Source organism: Xiphophorus maculatus, chromosome 14 (genome assembly GCF_002775205.1).
Source record: "Xiphophorus maculatus strain JP 163 A chromosome 14, X_maculatus-5.0-male, whole genome shotgun sequence".
Taxonomy (NCBI): domain Eukaryota; kingdom Metazoa; phylum Chordata; class Actinopteri; order Cyprinodontiformes; family Poeciliidae; genus Xiphophorus; species Xiphophorus maculatus.
In genome coordinates this window covers 24,392,827-24,415,249 of record NC_036456.1, presented here as the reverse complement: position 1 = coordinate 24,415,249, position 22,423 = coordinate 24,392,827, and the positions used below count along the sequence as shown (strand labels likewise).

Below are 22,423 nucleotides of genomic sequence, written 5' to 3'. Positions count from 1 at the left end.
ACAAGCGGCCGAAATGGGTTTTCTCCGTAGGGTGGCTGGGCTCTCCCTTAGAGATAGGGTGAGAAGCTCAGTCATCCGGGAGGGACTCAGAGTAGAGCCGCTGCTCCTTCACATCGAGAGGAGCCAGTTGAGGCTCGGGCATCTGGTCAGGATGCCTCCTGGACGCCTCCCTGGTGAGGCGTTCCGGGCACGTCCCACCGGGAGGAGGCCCCGGGGAAGACCCAGGACACGCTGGAGAGACTATGTCTCTCGGCTGGCCTGGGAACGCCTCGGGATTCACCCGGAAGAGCTAGAAGAAGTGGCTGGGGAGAGGGAAGTCTGGGCCTCCCTTCTGAAGTTGCTACCCCCGCGACCCGACCTCGGATAAGCAGAAGAAGATGGATGGATGGATGGATGGATGGATGGAATAACATTGAAATGCATGTGAACATTAACATGTGAAGTGACTTTGTGAAACATCAAGGCTAAAGAAAGGAAACAATATACAAGCATAAATATATTTATATGACAATATAATCAAAGTTATATGAAGATATAACTATCTTGAAATAGTTATGGAGGAAATAAAGAAACTAAAATAATATGGAATATATTATTCTTAGATCATATATACATGTTTTATATTGAAGAATAATAACAGTTTAAATTTCTTCTCACTCAGTTTTGAACAAAGTCAGGAGATAAAATTATTGATTCTTAAGCTGCAAAACTGTTTTTTGTGCATACATGTTTAATAAATGTGTTCCTGCTTCTTTAAACTGATTTGTTCACAATTTCACTTTCACTGCATCAAGATATCGACTGTAACAGCTGAAGAAACCAATCTTGGGTCAACTGGAGCAGTGATCCCAACCCTGGTCCTCAGAGCCCAAAGTCCTGCAGGCTTTAGGACTTTCCCTGTAGCCACATAAATGATTCAATGATTAAAACTCCTCAGCAGAACCTGATGGCCTGCAGAGGAGCTGATACAATCATTGCAATCAAGTTGTTAGAGCAAAGTCACATTCAAATCATGGAGGATGTTGAGCTCTGAGGATCAAGGTTGGGATCTCTGAACTAGAACCGTCCTTAACCCTCACTGTGAGTTCAGTGATCTGTTCATCTTCTGCTTCCTCTTCTTTTGTTTTAATAACATAATGATGAATAATCAAACCAATAATCAGAACGGCTCCAACAATCAGTCCAACACGTTTGTTTCTGCTTCCATCTTTGTTTCTTTCCTCCTCGTTTTCTGTAAAACAGAATCAGAGCTGAAGGTCAGAATCCATTTCTCTTCATCTGCTGCTCTCAGACCAGCTGCTTTCTGCAGCAGCTTTAGAAAACAAACATCTGGTCTGACAGGTTCACTGCAGAACCAGAACCACATCTGGCCTTAAAGGGATATTCCCCCTTAGATTAGCCACAGCCCCCACAGAGACTCTAAAGACATTTTCACCTTTAAGAAGATTCACTGATCTGAACATTAAAACACTTTATGCAGCTTCCTTCTTTCACTGGAATATAGAAACCATGAAAACTGACCTGTAGGAGGCGCCACATCCAGGAAGACGATCCAGATGGGGTCAAAGGTCAAAGCTCGTCTCTTCCTGCCGGTTGCTTCTCTCTGGAAAACTCGACACTCGTATTTTCCCGAGTCGCTGGTCCTCACGTTGCTCAGAAGCAAAGACACGTCTCCGTCCTTCATCCGTCTGTCCTGCAGCTCCACCCGCTTCCTAAAAGATGGATGCTGGTTCTCTGGGTCAGGCTGCTCATCTCTGAACAGGAGGACATCTTCTGGTTCCAGGTCCGGTCGGGTCCACTGCACAACCACAGCAGGTTTGATGTTGGGGAGTCGGCATGGCAGAGAGACGCTCTGTGCAGGAACAGCTGAGATGTTTTTATGAACTGCAGGACAGAGAAAACAGAGCAGAAAGGTCAGAGGTCAAAGTGAACCGGTCCACTTCCACAGCAGCAGGAGAGACCAAGGAGAGACACTGGACTCTGACCTGGACTGGAACAACAGATCTGGGGCCTCATGTATAAAGGAGTGCACAGTTTTCACACTAAAACGGAGAAATTTAGAAAAGTGCGGCGCACAAAAAGTTCAGATGCATAAAGCCCCATAAACTAAAATGTACCGTTGCTGCGAGTACCAAACCCTGTGAGAGTCAGGAGACTCGGACCGTGGAGATCATGGCCCTGAGAAGCTGTGGTAGTCGTCCTTCATTTACATTTCTAAAATTTATGCACTCACAGCGCTTCACTGTGGAGGAGGAGCTGTAGCCAAGAGCAGGGAAAAGGTGTGAGCAGCACGTACAAGATGGTGATTCCCAGGTGAATTTGATCTAGAATCACCACTCTATGGTGAGGTCAACTTGCTGACCTCTAGTGCTTAGAGATGTGATCAAACATAAGCTTTAATAAAGAGAGGCTAAAGCATTTCACTAATAAACAGTTTCTATTTATACTCAACAAAGACCTAAAAAGTTCAAAGTAAAAAATAAAAATCTAACCAAATGACTCACCAGTAACGTTGAGTCGACATCTTCCAGAGTTGAATCCATCTTCAGTTTTCACGTAACACACATACAGACCAGAGTCTTCAGTCCTCAGTCTGGACACATGGAGTCTGATTCGTCCTTCTCTGAGGACGTCTTTGTCAATCTGGACTCGTCCTGAAAACTGTTCATGCTGAGAATCTGGAATCTCAACACCTTCATGGATGTGATAGAAGATCAATTCTTTATGAGGAGCCAACAAGCTGCAGTAGATGAACAGATTCTTCCAGGATCCCTGAGTCTTGGTGGTGAAGGTCCACTCCAGAGTGATGCTGTGGTTCTCCTCTGCCTGATAGCTGCTCTGTGTCACATTCACTACAAATGTTGCTGCTGAGGAGACAGAGAGGGAAAGAGAGGAGCAGACACACTGAGAACTGGAACATGGGAGTCTTTCAGCTCCATCTAGAGAGCTTTCTGTCACAAAGACAAGATGGAGACTGACCACAGAGACATGAGCTGAGGATGAGGAGCAGCAGGATCCTGGAGATCATCTTCATCCTGAGAGAGGAAGAGGAGGAGAGGCAGCAGAACATCAGGAACATCATCAAGTCCAAGAGTCCAGTTGTTCCTTAAAATAACTGGACTTCTGGTTAGGAAAAGAAAAACAATGTTGTAAAAGGAGTGAAATTATTCTGTTATAATTCCTGAGGAGAAAACACCAGAGAGTGAAATCTGGTAATAGTTTGTTGAGTTTTTTCTAAGTTTTTCACATATTTTTCACACTTTTCAAATAAAATGTGACAATAAAATGTATTTTAAATAACAACATTGCAAATGAACCACAAAGAAAATAAAGCTGAAGCTGTGAAGAGAATCATTCCTCTATAAGGAAATCTGCTGTGCTGCATTTGTGTTTGTGTGATTCTCAGCAAATATCCAGTTGGTCGAAACACAAAGAGACAAAAATATTTAATCCTAAAGACTAATCTCTAGGATTAAATTTAATATGAATCATTTTACTAAACTAAACTAATGAGACATCTTCATCCTGAGAGAGGAAGAGGAGAGGAGGCAGCAGAACATCAGGAACAACTAAAATATCTGGTCTTTACTCAGACACGTTTTTTTTTCTGTACTTAGTTTCTATTAGTTTTTCTGCACTGCTGAAAATCTATACTTTTATTTTACAACATATTAACTGTAAACATTATGATGCTCACCTGATCGGCTGTGAATGCACCGCCTGCACTGAGGTCCGCTGCTGCTCCGCTCACACGACCAGTCGGCTGGCCGAAGTAATGAACTGAACTGACAGGCGGAGACTTTATCTACTGGTCCTGCACACCTTTGTCTGGGCATTCTGTGTAATGATCTCCTATTGGCTCACGAACCAATAGGCGTTTACTACACAGAATGCCATCCAATAGGCAATCTTTACACAGAATCCAATCATTTGCATTCTCTAGTCTGCACAGAACGCAAATGATGGCATTCTGTGTAAAGAACATCTATTGGTCCAATAGGCATGTGAGGCCAACGCCACCTGCTCATGTAATACTCGTACCTGGCTGGCTGGCTGACTGCAGCAACCATGTCTTTAGTAGCCTCAACAACAACAACAGTTCGCCTCTGTCAGAAACCCACGTACACCTGGAAATTTAGTTCCCTGTTTTTGCCAGTCGACATCAGTGTTTAGCAGACGGTGCGTCCACATCCGATCATGTGAGCAGCATAAACCTGTTTTATTTAATTTTCGGTCATTTATTGAGACAATCTGCTACATAACAGGACAGAAACTTTAAGGACCAGGAGTTAGAATAACAACCTAGTAAATAAACACAGGAACGTCGTCAGATAAGTTAAATGCGTTCAGATCATCATCGTCATTGTAGCGGCGACTGTTTGTCAAACCAAACATCCGATAATAGTTAAATCCATTGGACGAAGGAGCCGGAGCTCCACGGACGGAGGACCCAGCAGCGGCGGCCTGGCTCTCCGGGTGAGGCAGGAGGGAAGGAGCTTCAGGGCGGGGATCCTCTCTGAGAACCAGCGCTGTTCGGAAGAACCGGACGGATCCGAACCTTGTAAGGAGTCACTCCGGTCCTGCTCAGCTTTTAATATACAGAGATTTTGTTTTAATATCCTTGTTTTTATCTTCTTTTAATTTAATTTAATTGAGAAATTGTATGTATTAAAAGAAAAGTGAACAATGTCTGTATAACTGTACAACGCCATGTTTTAAAAATGTCCCAAGTAACAATAAAAATATTTCAAAAGAAAAAAAAAAGGTTAAATTCATGCGCCATTACTGCACTGAGGTGATGTTTCGTACGCAGGAAAAGAAATTCAATTTCCAAAACTTGAAGGTTGTTTTTTATAGTTTATTTTCCCATTTACTGTAAAAGCAAATGTTTCCTGCCTCTTCTCCTGCTCTGGTGAAAATAAAATAAATAAAATAAAAATCCACAGGTAAACCCAATGTTTGCGTGTTTAGAGAAAATATGAGTGAGTGAATTCTACAAATTACTAATGTCTGCGTGTCTTCTTTTAACACGCAGACACGCTTCTGTTGGAGGCAGACGCGCGTCCGCCTCCAACAGAAACTCTAACAGAGTCTCTGTTAGAGTCTAACTCTGTTAAAGCCCTTTAACAGAGGCAGAATCGCGCCAGAGTCTTTTATAGGTGGGCCAATATTGATTGGTACGGTCATCATCTGCTGGTCCAATGTGGTTGCTGCTCCACAGCCAATCAGCAAAGTGTGCTCCCACATCTGAACGTGCATAAGAGAGACTGGACAGCCTCTAGAGACCGGGCCGAATCAGACCCACTGCAGCTGTATCATCTGCAAACTTTGGATCCCTGTCAGAGAAGTGGATGGCTGCAGAGTCATGGGTGAACAGTGTAAACAGAACCAGACTGAGCTCACAGCCCTGTGGTGTGCCTGCACTGAGAACCAGGGTGGAGAACCATTATCACCACCTGAGAATGGTTGGTGGGAAAGTCCCGGATCCAAACGCACATTGATGTTGAAAGTCCCATGTACGTCTGACATATAAAGAAAAAGGGACTCACTACAACAACTAGATAAAAAGGTCAAAGAGTGTCACATTTCACAGGTCAGGAAAAAGTTTTAATTTAGAGAAAAGGGAGCAGGAAGTAGGCTAGTTATGCTAGCTTGACTTTGACAACCTTAACATGTAGATGTCCTGAGGAATTTGGTGTATCCGGTTCTGTTAACAACAAAGGCAGTTCTGACAGTTCATCAGTAGTGCAGGTGTTTAAATTGGCTAATCAACCACTGCTGTGTTCAGATAGCCACTTATTAATAATCGTAAATAAAACATCAAGCCTGAAAATGTAATACTCCATGTATGGGAATAGTTTGCACGTTTTCTGGTGTTGATTTCTGACACACTAATGAAGCTATTGTCGGTCAGTTGCTATGACAATGGGTCTGTATCTAGCATAGCCAATAGATGAACAAGAAAAAGAATATGAGTCTTTTTGAGTTGTTCTTCAACGGTTGGTCTGCGTCATTTTCCCCTTTGCTGTGGCGCACTGCACTAATTTAATAATACCCACATTTCCCGGTTAAAGTTTTTTAACAGAGTCTTTATACTGCAGCAGCGCAGCTATGGATGGCAGGTCAAAGAATCGTCTTTCTGCCATCCAGCTTTGGGCACATCTGCAAAAGTTGATAATAATATGCATCGTGTCTGTAGGCAAACTGATGCTTTTATCAATTCAGTCAGTACTTTGAGGACATTCATGATCTTGATATTGCCCTAAATGAAAATGAGTTTGATACCCATGTTATAAGATGATTTTATCTTTTTCATTTGGGCTTTCTGGGCTTCCATACAAAGGTAAAATAGTACAACATGCTGGGGTTCTATTGACCCAGAAAACCTGATCAGGTTATTCATTTGTTCACGAGATATTGACAAGTTTGACTTAATAATTCCTGATTCAACTAAAGAAAGTTGAACATTATTAATAATCTCATTAATAATGTTGTAATTTTTAATAATTACATAAGCCAACTATTGATACAAATTCTGATTCTCCAGAAACAGAAAATGTTTCAGAAAACAAAACAACACAAAGACAGAATAAACCATAAAAGTTTTATTTTTGCTTTGCCAAAGAATAGAAGAAAGTTTTGCATAGATGATTCTTTCTTATGACTCATTCAGTCTGATCTTATTACAGAGAGACAATCCAGCTGCTGTTTGCTTGTCGCTTCATTCCTTAGGTTGCATTAAAGAGAGAAATTATAGGAAGTAAAGAAGCAGAAATATCTTTGGATTTTCTGAAGGTTAAAAAGGCAGGAAAACAGAAACAAAAAGCACTGACCCTCCACTGGTTCTGTTTTAAATCTGGCCTCTTTGGGAACCTCACAGTTTTCAGGGTTTCTTGGCGCAGACAGAAGGCAGATTGTGATTAGACCCCAGGTCATCCCAGCACTTTGCACCTAGGAACAAGAAAAGAAATCACACATCACATCATAAAAACCCTTTTGCCACAAGAAAAATAATATAAGCTCCTTCTGTAAATTCAGTAAATGTTTATGCAGGTCAACTAAAATGTTCACATGCACAGTAAATTAGTTTTACCCATGAGTCATCTTACCAACCGATAAAACAGAGTGGGTTGATATTTTCTTATACCTGAATAGTTTATCTGTAAACAGCGCTGGTTGCCTCCATCATTATTATTCTGTCCAGAACACCAGTGTGTGTAGTTGAAACGGCTTCCATCGCTCCACAACCAAATGCTCTCCTGGAAGACAACATACAGCAGATGACACATTTTATTCAATGTTTCACAAAATATACAACAAATAAAATGTACTGGCAACAATACCTCCTGTGCATTAGTGCCTCCAATCCATGCTTGTTTGGCCCCGTGACCTGCTGCAGTTATTATAATCTGAATCTGATTGTACTCGTTCAAGTCCTGAACTGATGCAAGGTTTGCCCCCATGGACAGACAGTTTCTCTACAGACACAAAAGTTAGAAGTAGCTGGATTTCCTCAGAAAAGAACAAAAGAAATTAAGAGCACAATGTTATTGGAAATCACCTCGGCTCTTGCCCAAGTCATGCTTTTTTGAACATATTGAAGCAGCGACTATTGATCAGAGTCCAGCCAGAAGGACAAGAAAGAGATCTCTGGAGCAAGTCAGTTTGTTCTGATGGCAAACAAATTCAGATCAAGAGGTGCATGTGGAATTACTCTAAAAATTTCTTATTTTGCCAACATTATACTGTATACTCTCTCACATATATATATTTATATAGCTATCCAGTCAGTTATATAGCTGACTGGATAGCTCAATAGATAAGGCATCAGTATATCACCCGAGAGGGCGGGGGTTCAAATCCAGTCTACCTCATAGATGCTCTAAGATGCTCAGTCGTCGCCCGGCCTGCATCAGGTGTTGGGGAACCAGAGCACCTTGATGACAAATGGGCTACTGGAACAAGACGGAAATGTGGATCTGTTGGAATGCTACTACTCAAGTAACCCTAATCAGAGAGGTTACATGCAAAGACTGGTGAAGGAATGGTTACTTCGACGAGATTGACGAGATACAACACAAATGCTACGGCAAAAAGGAGGAACCTGGATGTCAGAACTGTGGGGACTTAACTACAAGTCCACACCCAGTCAACGAAAAATCAGAAAGAAGTTGGCCACACCCACACCCACTGACAATGCCATGACTTGCATTACTAATCACTACCACAAATCACTAATGCAGAATCACAGGCCGACCTTTGGAATGCTTTGGCCATCAGCAAATTATTGAAAAAGCTGTTTAAACAATTAACTAGCTTCCTAATGATAACCAACCGCTTTTCATCAAAGGTCACATGTGGGGTACCCCAAGGTTCAATCCCAGGACCCCTTTTATTCAATATTTATATGCTCCCACTAGCTCAGGTTATAACAGGAAATAATATTAGCTACCATAACTATGCAGATGACACACAGCTCTACATTATGATGTCACCAGGTGACTCAGAGCCCATCCAATTACTGAACAGATGCTTAGAACAGATAAATGTGTGGATGTGCCAAAACTTTCTCCAGTTGAACAGAAACAAAACTGAAGTTATTATTTTTGGACCTAAAGAGGAACGATCTAGAGTTATAGATCTAGAGTTGTAGATCTAGAGTCAATGCACAGCTTCAGTTATTACAACTGAAAACCAGCGATCAGCCAGAAACCTGGGAGTAGTGATGGACTCTGACCTGAACCTCCAGAGCCACATAAAGACAGTTACAAAGTCGGCCTTCTATCACCTGAAGAACATTTCCAGGATTAAAGGACTAATGTCTCAGCCAGATCTAGAGAAACTCATCCATGCGTTCATCTTCAGTCGTATTGATTATTGCAACAGCGTCTTCACATGTCTGTCCAACAAATCAATCAAACAGCTGCAGCTGATCCAGAATGCTGCTGCTGGCGTTCTGACTAAAACCAGGAAGATAGAGCACATAACACCAGTTTTAAAGTCCCTCCACTGGCTCCCTGTAGCTCAAAGAATAGACTTTAAAATACTGTTGTTAGTTTATAAATCACTGAACGGCTTAGCACCACAATACATTAAAGATCTGCTGTTGTTGTATCAACCTTCCAGAACCTCTCAGGTCTTCCGGTTCTGGTCTGCTCTGCATCCCCAGAACCAGAACCAAACAAGGAGAAGCAGCTTTCAGCATCTATGCACCACAAATTTGGAACAAACTTCCAGAAAACTGTAAAACAGCTGAAACACTGACTTCTTTTAAATCTCAACTAAAAACCCACCTGTTTAGAATTGTATTTGAAATGTAATCAATTACAAATTTATGGATGGAACTTGACTTAATGCTTTGTTTTGATTATTGATTCTATATTGCTTTGTGTTTCTGTATTTGTAATGATGTAAAGCACTTTGAAATGTCTTGCTGCTGAAATGTGCTATACAAATAAAATTTGATTGATTGATTGATTGATTGATTAACTTCACATACTTACTACAAACAAACATAAACATTTTATGACATAAATTAGTTGCTTTTGTTCCTTAACCTGCAATGACTTTAATATTCTGTCATATTACACAAAGTATTAAAGTCAAAAGAGAAAAACTAGAAACAATTATTATAAACTTACTAATAAAATCCATCACAACATAAAATCCAACCGTGTTCCTGATCCAGATCTCCACACTGCTACTGTCTCTGCTGTTCCTTGTTGCTTATCGTTGAAAGTGGTAATGCTTTGGTTCTGCAATGCCTTTTTCCAGGCTCAGCAGGTTCCAACACGAATCGTCTTACAAGACTAATCTGGTTGTCAAACAGGCTCCACCCTAACCAACATGTTTTAACTTGACAGAATATCTTGATCTACTTCAAACTGACTTTATGAACAGCTTTTCTAAACAACAAACCATTTACTATACTCATGATAATCAATAAAACTACAGACTTTTTCCACATCGATCAATAAATTTGGTAAAATTCATACAGTTTACACAATTCTAGACATTTTCAGTCAAAGTAGATTTTACACATTGATAATCCTGCAGATATGGACCACACAAGGTCAAAGGTGAACATGATTAAAGACCAGATGGCAGAGATTAAACACAGCGACTCAGAATTAATAAACCTTCAGTGGATGTTAGTAGTAAACAACTAACAACATCCAGAAACCGTCTAAAGGTGAAGTGGACGATTATTTTCTGCTGAATCTGAATCTCTGACATCCCTGTTCTCTGATATCAGATTTTTCCAATAATTAAGTGATTTTTATAATATTTGTTGAAATTATTTTTACAATGTGGTATTAAAATAATAAAACATTTTCATCAATTTCCAAAATGTTTCATTCAGTAAAGAGTCTGCAGAGTTCAGAGTTTGAGTTTGTGCTGATTATGGGGATAAATGATCTGATTGAAGAAGTTTGCCAAAATAATCATAAAAAGCTGTAATATTATATTTTAATAAAGAAAAAAACATGGAACAATGTTCAGTTAATAAACGTGAAAAGCCACAAACAAGCTGTTTTATCTCTGCTGGTGCTGATCTATAGGAGGGAAGCTGACATTCCTAAAACATAGTATGATATGGTGACACATTTCAATGCTGGTTCTGACATTTGTCCTGGTTCTGCTTTATCATTTTAACCAGTATGGAGATAGTCTTTGGTTTATATAAATCATTTCCATTTATAAAACCTCCACTGAAGCCATTTGATCTTCATTTTGCTGAAAACTCCTAAATAAAAGATTCTGATTGTAAACTGGAGCCATCAGAAGATTTAAAATCAGAGTTAAATCCAGAAGTCTTTGCTCTTCTCAGCTTCCTTTAAAATAAAACATTTCTGTTGGCCGGACCAAAATCTGCCATTTCTTATCTGGACCAGAGTTTTTCTCTGGACAACAAATACCACTTAATATCAGCTGCATGTTTTTCTTTACCAAAATAAAGAAACTGATGCATCCTGACTTTCTGTTGTTGCATCACTCAAACGTGTCAGAGCTTGTTTCTGTCGTTTCTTGTTTAGGTCCAAGGTTATGCTGTTGGTAGATCTATTGTTATTTATTTACTTTGACTAGACTCTCCTCCTGGTCAGTCAGCCTCCTGCTGTCATTAACAAGCTGCTGTGGTTGATCTGATTGTTTGGTGAAGGAGTGAAACAGTTTTCAAAACAAAATTAATGTTTATATTTTAACTTTTGTATGAAGTCCACTAGGAGAATATTTCTGTTATTTTTATGAGTAAAGAAAACGCTCATTTTTGAAACCAGAAAACTCTCCATGAGTGCTTTTCATTTTGAGTGAGTCGAAAACATCCTCCTGAGAATCTCTGGGAATTTTTTTCCTGGATATTAATATGATACAAGATCAGTCAACACATTCGCTGATGCATCTGGGAACTGTGCCAGAAATATGTGCTTAGACTTGCCCTTTGACTTCCGCTGCATTATGCACAACCACAACTTCTCTCAACTTGTCTCAAACTAAAACGTGGAAAAACACAAAACTGAAAGCAAAAATGTTTTAAGATGAAAATGTTTCTTGCTCTGGTCTCTTCCCTCTCTGTCTCCAGCGTTCATCAGGAGACACTCAGGGTATGAAAAGTGTTGGTTCTGATCCAACGAAGCTTCAACATCTTAAAAAAAAAACATTAATATCCAACAACAAAAAGAAGCCAAATGATTTACAAATAAAAAAATATCAGAACTTCTCAATTTCAATATCAAAACTGTTTTTTTTTTAAATCTTTCATCAAAACTTCGCTAATATGTCTCTTTTATTTAGAAACAATTTCTGATTATGTTGTTGTGTTTACGTGTCACCACCAGAGGGCGCAGTAACAACTGTAACCCATATAATGCTGGTTCAATGGAGCTCAGCAGTGTTGAGGACAAAGTCCATCAGTTTCTGGATCAACGTGAATGAACGACTTTCATCATGGAGCATCAGATAAAGTTTTTGGATCTTTATGGACTTTTACTGAAGTGACATCAGAACCAGAGGAAAGTATTTAATGGTCACCATGGAAACTGGAGGAATAAATAAACCACTGATTTGATATAAATGGTGAATGGCCGCCAATGTTTGCAGCTGTCATCTCTTCCTGCCGTCTGGTTGGCCTTGGACTGATGAAGTTTGGGAATGCACCTTTAATTTCAGATCTGCTGTTCATCTGATATTACCTGTAGCTGCAAACTGCACCAGAGGTTGGAGTGATGATGACTTTCCACTGATTCCTGCAGACTCCAGTGGACCAAAGTGTTTGACCTCCTTTGAGTTTCATGACTTTGAACCTGGAGATCATTCTGGCAGGAAGCTGCGGTACGTTTGACACAAAACCAGAGCTGAGATGAACAAAGCGCCTTTCTGCCAGTACAGCAGCTCAGGATGGAGATAACAGCTAATTAAATCCACAAATGTTACTAAATTATTTCATGTTGTTTCCTGATTCTGTTTCATGTAAACTGAAGTGAAGATCACAGAGTGAAGCATCAGGATGAAGCTGCTGATCAACTGATCAGATCAATATTTAATAATCACGTCTTAAAGCTGTTAGAAATAAACACATTTCATTAAAGAAAACATTTCTAAATCTGTTTTTAGTCAGAACTTAGAGCGCCACCATGTGGACAAAACCACACATTGCAGCTTCTAAGTTGTGTTTTTGCTCCTTTCAGATCCTGCTGAAGCATGAAGGCGGTTCATACTGGTGGATTATAAACCATCTCTGATGTTTGTTTCTAAAATGTCTCCAGATTTTATTATTATTATTATGTATCTATTTATTATATGTCTCCAGCTGAGCACAGCAGCTCCTCCTCTTCCTCTGTGTTTCTCTCTGCAGCTTCACATCAAACTTTTTATCCTCCTTCTTCTGAGGATTTCTCCTCCAATCGAAGCAGCTTCAGGTTTAACATCTGGATCCAGGATGAGGAAATAAAGAGTTAATACAGTGTTGGATGTTCAGGTCAGCCTGTGATTAAATGTGACTGAATCCTCAGAGACGTTCAGTAAAGATGTTCAGAATAAACAACTAAAGAATCAGAGAATCTGAATCCAGAGAAACTCTGACATTTGCTCCAAACTGATGGCATAAAGACATTTTTCCATCCAGACTCATTTCCACTCAATCATTTCTGCTCTGATATCAGTTTTCCTTGTTTCCAGGCAGATTGTGTCTCTTCACATGTTTCAGGTTCAGCTGCAGAGTTTCAGTCACTAAAACTGACTTTGTTCCTTTGAGCAAATGAAACTTTAGATCAACTAAACTGAACTGGAAAAGATCTGATTCTGTTTACTGGTTCTGACTTGTTCTACCATTTATATCTGATTAAACAATAAATGTGTTGATGTGCAGATTATTGTTGCCTAAACTGTGGCTCAGGTTAAACTTTACGGCTCTTGAAATGATTTTGTTTGGCCCCTGGTCTTTGTTTAAGGATGGTTTAAATCTGCTGCAGTAATTCAGGTATTAGATGCTTTAAAAAATAAACATAAAAAATATCTGAAAACTAGAATAACATCAAACTCTTTGAGAAAAGATGAAACTGTGAACTGGATGAATTAATTTTAGAGTTTTGATCGACTCTGCTGACAAAATGATGACTTAAAAGTATAAATGAAAATCTTTTTAAGTAAAGATTCTTATTTTCATGATAAAATTTAAAAAATGTCAGAAAAACTCTGAAACAAACAATGAAAGAATACATATTTATTTATGTCTTATTTATAAAGTGTTGGCATTTATTTACAGCTATTAATCTACACATTTATTGAAACATTTACACTTTATAGGACATAAAGAGAATTAAAAACAAAAATGAAAACAAGCAGCAGATTTCAATGAAAAGTTTTAACAGCTACATTCAAACTTATATCTTCTTTAAAATCAAACCTGACAGATCTGTTTACACAGAAATATTATTTCCACATTATTGCTTTAATAATAAACTGTTAATAAATAAATTTAATGGATGTTTTTTTTTTTCATTAGTCCTTCATATCAGTGTTTTCAGAGTTCTGGTGTCATTTCTCAGAGAAACTAAACATGTGTTGGGTTGTAAACTGATTTCCTTCTAGTTTGCTTTTTAAAAACATAAAAGTGATATAAAAAAATAAATGACGATGAGCGCAAACAATCCCAGTGAAACATAAAGACCGATCCTTCTTCGACTGTCTGGTTGTAGTTTCTCAGTCGGAGGTTGAAGCTGATCAGCAGCTGCTGGAGAGAAAAGGAGAAACTTCAGATTAAATCACGCCCTCCTTCTCTTTCTGTAAATTATTCTTGAATATTTTTGTGTTGTACATTATGTGTGTACATTATCCAATGGAAATTTTAATGTACATGATTTTGCAAAAAAGTGTTTTTAATCTTAATATATTAATTATCCTTACTGCTTTTTTCTGAAGTGTGGTTATTATTCCCAGATCTTTACAAAGTAGAATAGATACAGTAAAGACATTGAGGAATATAGAATATGCAGGAATTTCAGATCTAAAATCTAAACTTATTCTTCCAAGAACTGCAGTAAATATGATCAGATTTGTTCTGATTAAATGAAATTTCAAGCTAATTTTATTTAATTCACTCTTTTATATGTTTATATTTAATTATGAGTTCAACATTAAATTGTACATCATTCCTTCCAAACAGTATAAACTTTGTTTTACTCAGTTTTACTTAATGAAAAATTATTTCTGTTAAAACTCAGGTCTAGTTTGTGTCTTCAGTCCTAATTGGATTGTTGAATTACTGATCACAAAAACATTTAAACTTCAATCATTTAATTTATGTATGTTGATATTTTGTTGCTGAGCTAATAAAATATTCAACTTTTCTTGTTTCTTTGTTTTCAGTGTTTTTCAAACTTTTTTGTTGGATTTTTATCTTTAAAGTTAAATAAATAAACAGGAAGTAGAAACATAGAATCTGATGAAAGATGTTCAATTAATGCATCAAAATAAATTAAATCAACAAATGTTACTAAATTATTTCATGTTGTTTTCTGATTTTGTTTCATTTAAACTGAAGTGAGCAGGGAGATCGACAGGCGGATTGGCACAGCGTCTGCTGTCAAGCGGGCGCTGTACCGGTCCGTCGTGGTGAAGAAAGAGCTGAGCCAAAAAGCGGAGCTCTCGATTTACCGGTCGATCTACGTTCCCACCCTCATCTATGGTCATGAGCTTTGGGTCATGACCGAAAGAACGAGATCGCGGATACAAGCGGCCGAAATGGGTTTTCTCCGTAGGGTGGCTGGGCTCTCCCTTAGAGATAGGGTGAGAAGCTCAGTCATCCGGGAGGGACTCAGAGTAGAGCCGCTGCTCCTTCACATCGAGAGGAGCCAGTTGAGGTGGCTCGGGCATCTGGTCAGGATGCCTCCTGGACGCCTCCCTGGTGAGGTGTTCCGGGCACGTCCCACCGGGAGGAGGCCCCGGGGAAGACCCAGGACACGCTGGAGGGACTATGTCTCTCGGCTGGCCTGGGAACGCCTCGGGATTCCCCCGGAAGAGCTAGAAGAAGTGGCTGGGGAGAGGGAAGTCTGGGCCTCCCTTCTGAAGCTGCTACCCCCGCGACCCGACCCCGGATAAGCGGAAGAAGATGGATGGATGGATGGATGGATGGATAAACTGAAGTGAAGATCACAGAGTGAAGCATCAGGATGAAGCTGCTGATCAACTGATCAGATCAATATTTAATAATCACGTCTTAAAGCTGTTAGAAATAAACACATTTCATTAAAGAAACATTTCTAAATCTGTGTTTTCACATCAGAACTGAATAAAGACAGAAAGGAGGAGAAATACTAACTTTCACTGCTGAGCAGCTTTTAGTCAGAGCTTAGAGCGCCACCATGTGGACAAAACCACACATTGCAGCTGATCTCTGCTGAGGTAACATCATTTACTTCCTGGTTGGATCTTTATAGGTTTGACTGATTTTAGTGAATATTATTATTATCATTATTATTATTATTATTATTATTATTATTATTAATAGATTAAAACTCTGTTATTCACAACATCTGGGTCCAGATGTTCTGGTTCCTGATCAAAGCTCCAGTTTAACCAGCTGCTCTGAACCAGTTGATCTGGTGCTAAATGTTGATCATCTGACGGTTTAATGAGACGCTGCAGATAAAATAAATATGATAAAATAATGAAATTTATTCTATTAAACATGGAATTAGAGTCCTGACAGCATCTTTCTATAAAACTGATTTATTTACATTTTAACAGCAGAAACAGAAAACAAAGCAGATAAACTGATCACAGTAACAAAACCTCTCAGCTGTTCAGCTTTAATAACTGGATGGTTCTGATCCACAGAACCTTTTGGAGCTGAAAGCTGAGAAAACGACTCACTGGCAGCTTTTCATTGAGATTCATGTTGATTCATTTGAAATGACTGAATTTTAATACTTTCTGAATCAAAGCTCTGAGAAAAATGACTTCAATAAATTTGCTTCAACAAAACTTTTTAAAGTTGATTCAAAGCAACAGATGGAAAGACTCTGTTCATTTTTTACTGAGATTCATTCATTCACTAAATTTAAATATTTTACATATAAAAACATTTATAAAATTCAGTTGTTTAAAAAAATAACATTTATTATAAACGTTTCACCAGCTGGTTTTTACTTAAATTATAAACTTGTGTAAAAACGTCCATTAATCTGGACTGAACTGGACAAAGTCATCAGAACTGAACCAAACGACTCCTGGAACAAAATCCTCTGGACCGATGAGACCAAAGTCCAGAAGTTTGATCTCAATAAACAGAGAAAACATGGAGGCGCCATCGTAATAGAAAATGTTATAAGGTTCTCCTCACCTCTCTTCTGCTTTAGGTTGTCTGCATGATCTTATCATGATTTTGGTCAAGCTGCTCTCAGATGGGCCTCTGCTGTACCAAAGAACAGCAGGAGCTCCTTGATCCTGGAGACGATCTAAAAGTTTCTTCCCCAACATAGAATTTATCCTTTAGCATCAGAGAATCATCTCCTTTCCTTAACAACAGACAAATGGCCAGACTATCTGTGTTGGTCTCCACAGAATCTCTGGTGCATCACAATCAGGGATTCACACCTATAGTCCAATCAAGTCTCTCTTCTCTGACCAGAACCTATAAAAGGAAACCAGATCCACTGTTGGTCAGAGCAGACTTGACAGATTCCTACGACTCTGTATTTCTGTTCTCACCTTGCAAGGTTTTAATAAATTCCTTATTTCTTCTCATCCAGACTCTTGCTAAAGTAATTTCTTCCATGACAGCCATGTTGGAGCAGCTCAGCTACGTCAGCTCTGATTGGTTCTTGTTTTGGTTTCCCTCTGGGTTTGTCGTTGCAGGAATCTTTCTTCTTACATTTTTTACTTTTGGACTTTTGTAGCGTTGCGTAACCATAACAATGTTTTGTTTTTAGAACGGGGAAATTGTAAACGACCTTTACTTGTATAGTTCTGCTCAAAGATAATCCAACAGAAACAGAAATTTAAATTAAATATTTGTTGCTTTTTATCAGCAGCTTCCTGAGATGTTTTGGGTTTTCTGGATTCTTAGTTCTGGTTCTGATCAGATCAGCCTGGATTCTGGTTTAATTTAGTTCAGTCATTTTCTACTTTATGTTCATTCATTACTTGTGTTTAGTAGCTCATTAGCAGTTAGATTAATGTTCCTAGTTTTCTAGTTAGTGTTCTCTCTCTCCTTCCCTCTACTCTCTCTCTACAGAGGAGAAGCAAAAGCTGATGAGGTGGATTAGCAGAGCCTGATGATGTCATCCAGTGTTTCAGTGAACTATTTTCTCTGCTGTCTGATATTTGACCTGTTTGCTTGTCATGCAGCCATGATTTGGTCAAACAGCAACAGTCTTCAGTCAGAGGCTTCTTCATATTCAGTCCAACACAGACTGCTACTGGAGCTCCTTCCTGCCCACAGGATCATCATCCATATCAACCCTTTGAACTGAGAGTCAGGAAAAGTTTGACCATCAGAGCTGCTGCTGCTGCTGCTGTCAGTAACAGAGAAACATGGAGGCCGATCCTTCCTCGACCTTCTGGTTCTGGATCCAAGGTCGTTCTCTGGGTTGGAGAGACATCAGCAGCTGCTGGAAAGATAGAAGAGATGTTTGAATATTACAGAAACCTTTAGAAGAATAAAGTTTAATGGGAAACAATTAAACATGAAACCATATAAATAACACATAAACATTTGGTTCTGTTTTAACCTTTATAAACCGGGTCGGTTCTGGTCACAAACCTACAGAAACATGAAAACTTTTCATTTTTCTCCGACTCTCTGGATGAAACCAGTTAGGACTTTTACCTCAATCTGAGTTTCCTCAAACTAAATCAGAGGAAAAAATAATCTAAGTAAATAAAAACCAAGAGAAACAGGAAGAAATAATTTCACAGAAAAACACAAAAGTTTAAATATTTATTTCTTTATATCAGAAAAACTTTGCTGCATCTTTTCAGTTTCATTTCACTTTTTCAGCATTTAGACTTTATAAAGTTCAGATGTTGCAAAATGAACTCACCAGTAACGTTGAGTCGACATCTTCCAGAGTTGAATCCATCTTCAGTTTTCACGTCACACAGATACAGACCAGAGTCTTCAGTCCTCAGTCTGGACACATGGAGTCTGATTCGTCCTTCTCTGAGGACGTCTTTGTCAATCTGGACTCGTCCTGAAAACTGTTTATCCTGAGACTTTGAAATCTCAACACCTTCATGGACCTGATAGAGAACTAAAACTCCATGATCAGTGTTTGCTTCACAGTAGATGAACAGATTCTTCCAGGTTCCCTGAGTCTTGGTGGTGAAGGTCCACTCCAGAGTGATGCTGTGGTTCTCCTCTGCCTGATAGCTGCTCTGTGTCACATTCACTACAAATGTTGCTGCTGAGGAGACAGAGAGGGAAAGAGAGGAGCAGACACACTGAGAACTGGAACATGGGAGTCTTTCAGCTCCATCTAGAGAGCTTTCTGTCACAAAGACAAGATGGAGACTGACCACAGAGACATGAGCTGAGGATGAGGAGCAGCAGGATCCTGGAGATCATCTTCATCCTGAGAGAGGAAGAGGAGGAGAGGCAGCAGGACATCAGGAACATCATCACTAACAATACAAGGAACAACTGGATTCATAACTCAGCCTGACTTCATTTAGATCATACTTGTCTCATGGCATAAACAAATAAAGATCAGTAGCTGTTCTATTACAGGATTTTATCAATCACAGCACAGATCATCTCTCTCCTCTAAAACATTTGCTGGTCTTTCTTTTTGTCTTCTTGTCGATGCATTCCTCCTCTGGGAGCCAGCAGGGTCAGCAGGGTCAGCAGAGTAACTGAGTAACGGTTTACATGAAGGCAATTCCTAACTCTCTTCATGGATGACGTGAGAGACGGGGCCTCCCTTTCTGTCTCCTCTCCAGGGGCCTCATGTATAAAAGTGCTCAGTTTTCACAAGTTTCAAACGCTGACGGACGATTTAAAACATTTTCTCATAAAGCTTCTGGTAAAAGTTTATGGCTTCCAGGTGAAGCACAAAATGGAGGATTATAAAATGTTTCACTTAGACTGATCAGATCTGAAGCTTAATTTGTTTAGCTTAAAGTTTAGTTTTAGTTTAAAAGTTAATGCAAAAAACAAACGAGAAGCTGGTAATTATTATAAAACTGCTAAAAACTTGTTTGATCAAATTGAAACTAAACATCTTTGTTAACTGAGTGTTTCTATAATAATCGCTGTTACACAGAAACGGACGTTTCTCTGCAAACATGATGCATAGAAAGAAAATATGCATATATAGCAAATATTTAATAACTAAAAGCTGAAATGACCTTTGCATCAAAATCTTCATGCAAAAAGCAGCGCAGTCACGTAAAATAGGCCCGTATTATGAAAATAAACACATGGCGAGAAATTCAGCTTTATTTAGTCTGTTTAGTCAAAACCTCTACAGAGTTTATACTGTTGTTATTAATATAAAAATATTTTATGTAATAAGAGCGAAACAAACTTGAGCAGAAACATGAAGAATTGTACTAAAATTGCTGCTAAAACTTTGTTCCAACATCAACTAAACCTTCCTTTAATGTGTGAATTTTCTAAACTCTTTAAAAGCAACTTTCAGACAGTTTTCAGACAAGAAGAGCAAATAAACCAACAGAATGTTTCTAACCTACAGAACCATCTGTCGCCAATAGGGGGCAGGCTTAGTTTGACCTAGTTTGGTTCAGATAAATAAAAAAAATCAATAAAGCTGATCTTAAATAAAATACAGAACTTTATTAGATACAAAGCCAACAGAATGCAGAATGTCTGTCTTGTAATCAGTAGTAAATACAGCATGTAAAATATCTAAATACAACAGTAACAACAAACAACAAACAGTTTTTTTATTCATTTAAAGATAAACTATATTTTTCCTGTTTACTGACAGTTTCAGAAGTTTGACCTACAGCACAAATAAAGAGCAGATTGACTCATAATTAGACATTAAAGTGGAAACAAGTAAACAGAGTGAGAGATTCACTGAGGCTCATTAAATACACAAAGATGAAGAAAAACTGTCATGTTCCGTGTTTTTGTGTGTGTTTATTTTGAGTTTCCTGTGTCTCTGAGTCTCCGTGTTGTCCTGTCTCCCTTTGATTAGTTTCCAGGTGTGTCTAGTTTCTGTGATTACCCTCTGAGTATTTAATGCCACCTGTGCGTCTGCGTCCTCGTCTCGTTTGGCGTCTTGTCTGATGTTGTGTCAGTCCGTTCGTTTCTCCTCGTCGCTACCTGTGAAGAGCCCTGGTTTCCGCTCTGCAGTGCTGCCTTGGTTGTTGGACTACATTTCTGGATCAGTTCTGTCATTAAATATTCTTTATTTCACTTATCTGGATCTCCTGGCGTCTACCTCACCACCTCACACCACCGCAATTCATGACAAAAACACATTGAATCAAAAATATAAACTTACACAAAACTAAGTTTAAAGAAACAAGCTTGGATACTTTGAAGAAATAACAGTTCTCTAATAAACCTCAATATATACATTTATAACTTTTCTACAAACAATGACCCCAAACACACTGATTATGAGATCTATGATGAAAAAGCAAAAACACAAAGGTCAAAATTACAAGACTGTTTAAATATATTTGTGAAATAATAAATTAGAGCTCTAATTTACCATTTGCATAAAAAATTATAAATGGCTTGTACATGTATGGCTCTTTATCAAGACCAGTTGACTCTAAAGTGCTTCACACTAAAGTGCATTCAGTCACTCATCCATTCACACATTCACACACTGATGGTGACAAATACTGGATAATAGCCACAGCTGCCCTGGAGAAATTTGGCAGAGGCAAGGCTACTATGGACCGGAGCCACTTTCTTTAACTATCATGTTTATGGTTCAAAGTTCAGTTTGGCTCATCTTAAAATCTCCACCATATTCTTCAGCAGATCGTCTCAATAAATGATTTAAAATCTTTGTTTCTATTATTATCTGTGGTTCTCAAACAGATTCTCTAGTTGTTTGTTAGAACAACAGAAAGCAAGATTTTAACCATTTTAACAGGTTCTAGTGCATTAAGAAAACCAGTCATTATCAAGCTGCTAAATGTTTTGACAGAGTTCCTCTTCATTTAAACTGATAAAAACTGACCAATAATAAAATAGAACAGACTGACTCACCTGGAGCCTGCATGGATAAAACCTGTGGAGTCTTGATGTATTTCCAGATCTATTCCTTGTTGTTCACTGGAGAGTTTTGGAGATATTTTTATACTAATAGGTGGAGTCACCATAAAGCAAACATGTGGATATTCTCTCAGGTTACATGGTTCTTCCCAGACCTGTCCGCCTCCCTTATGAACAAACAAACTCTACATTTCTTTATACATCGTTTCTCTCTCTGGTTGATCAAACAGCCTCGTGCAAAATCCAGCTTTTCATATTTAATCCACTTATTCACAGTTTTTGTCAAATCCTCAGACTCTTTTACTTAATGCATTTAAGAATTAATCGTTTTTACAAAATTCTAAAAATACATTGTCACCCAATAAAGCAGATTTTCACTTTGATTTTTCTCTGAACTTTAATATGAAACACTGAATGATTAAAGCCCAGGTGTCAGAAATTAAAAATCACTCAGAATTAATAACTTTTGCCCTAAAATTATGACCAAAAACCAGTAAAACGTGAAAACAAGTTTATTAGATTCCCATCAACAACAAACAGAAATAATCCAAACTGAGAGAATAATAACTGATAGATTATTAATACATGAAAATTTCATGCATTGTAGCAGATTTTCCACTTACTCAGACCTTTGTCAAAGTCTCAGACTATTTTTAGACCAACATAGAAATGAAAAATCCTTTAAACTTTAACTGATACAAATAAATAGAAATAAAACATCTA

The 22,423-nt window shown here is 38.5% G+C and overlaps 1 protein-coding gene across 1 annotated transcript; it reads right to left on the bottom strand.

The window, feature by feature from the left end:
• Window positions 1–801: 801 nt before the first annotated feature.
• On the bottom strand, window positions 802–21,747 carry LOC111611190. Its single transcript, XM_023347011.1, has 6 exons — window positions 21,695–21,747; window positions 19,018–19,073; window positions 18,811–18,905; window positions 2,505–2,772; window positions 1,522–1,884; window positions 802–1,231 (listed from the first exon to the last, which is right to left on the bottom strand). Exons 2-6 carry the CDS (start codon window positions 19,070–19,072, stop codon window positions 1,011–1,013), a joined length of 1,002 nt encoding a protein of 333 aa, XP_023202779.1. The 5' UTR covers window position 19,073; window positions 21,695–21,747; the 3' UTR covers window positions 802–1,010.
• Window positions 21,748–22,423: the final 676 nt, after the last annotated feature.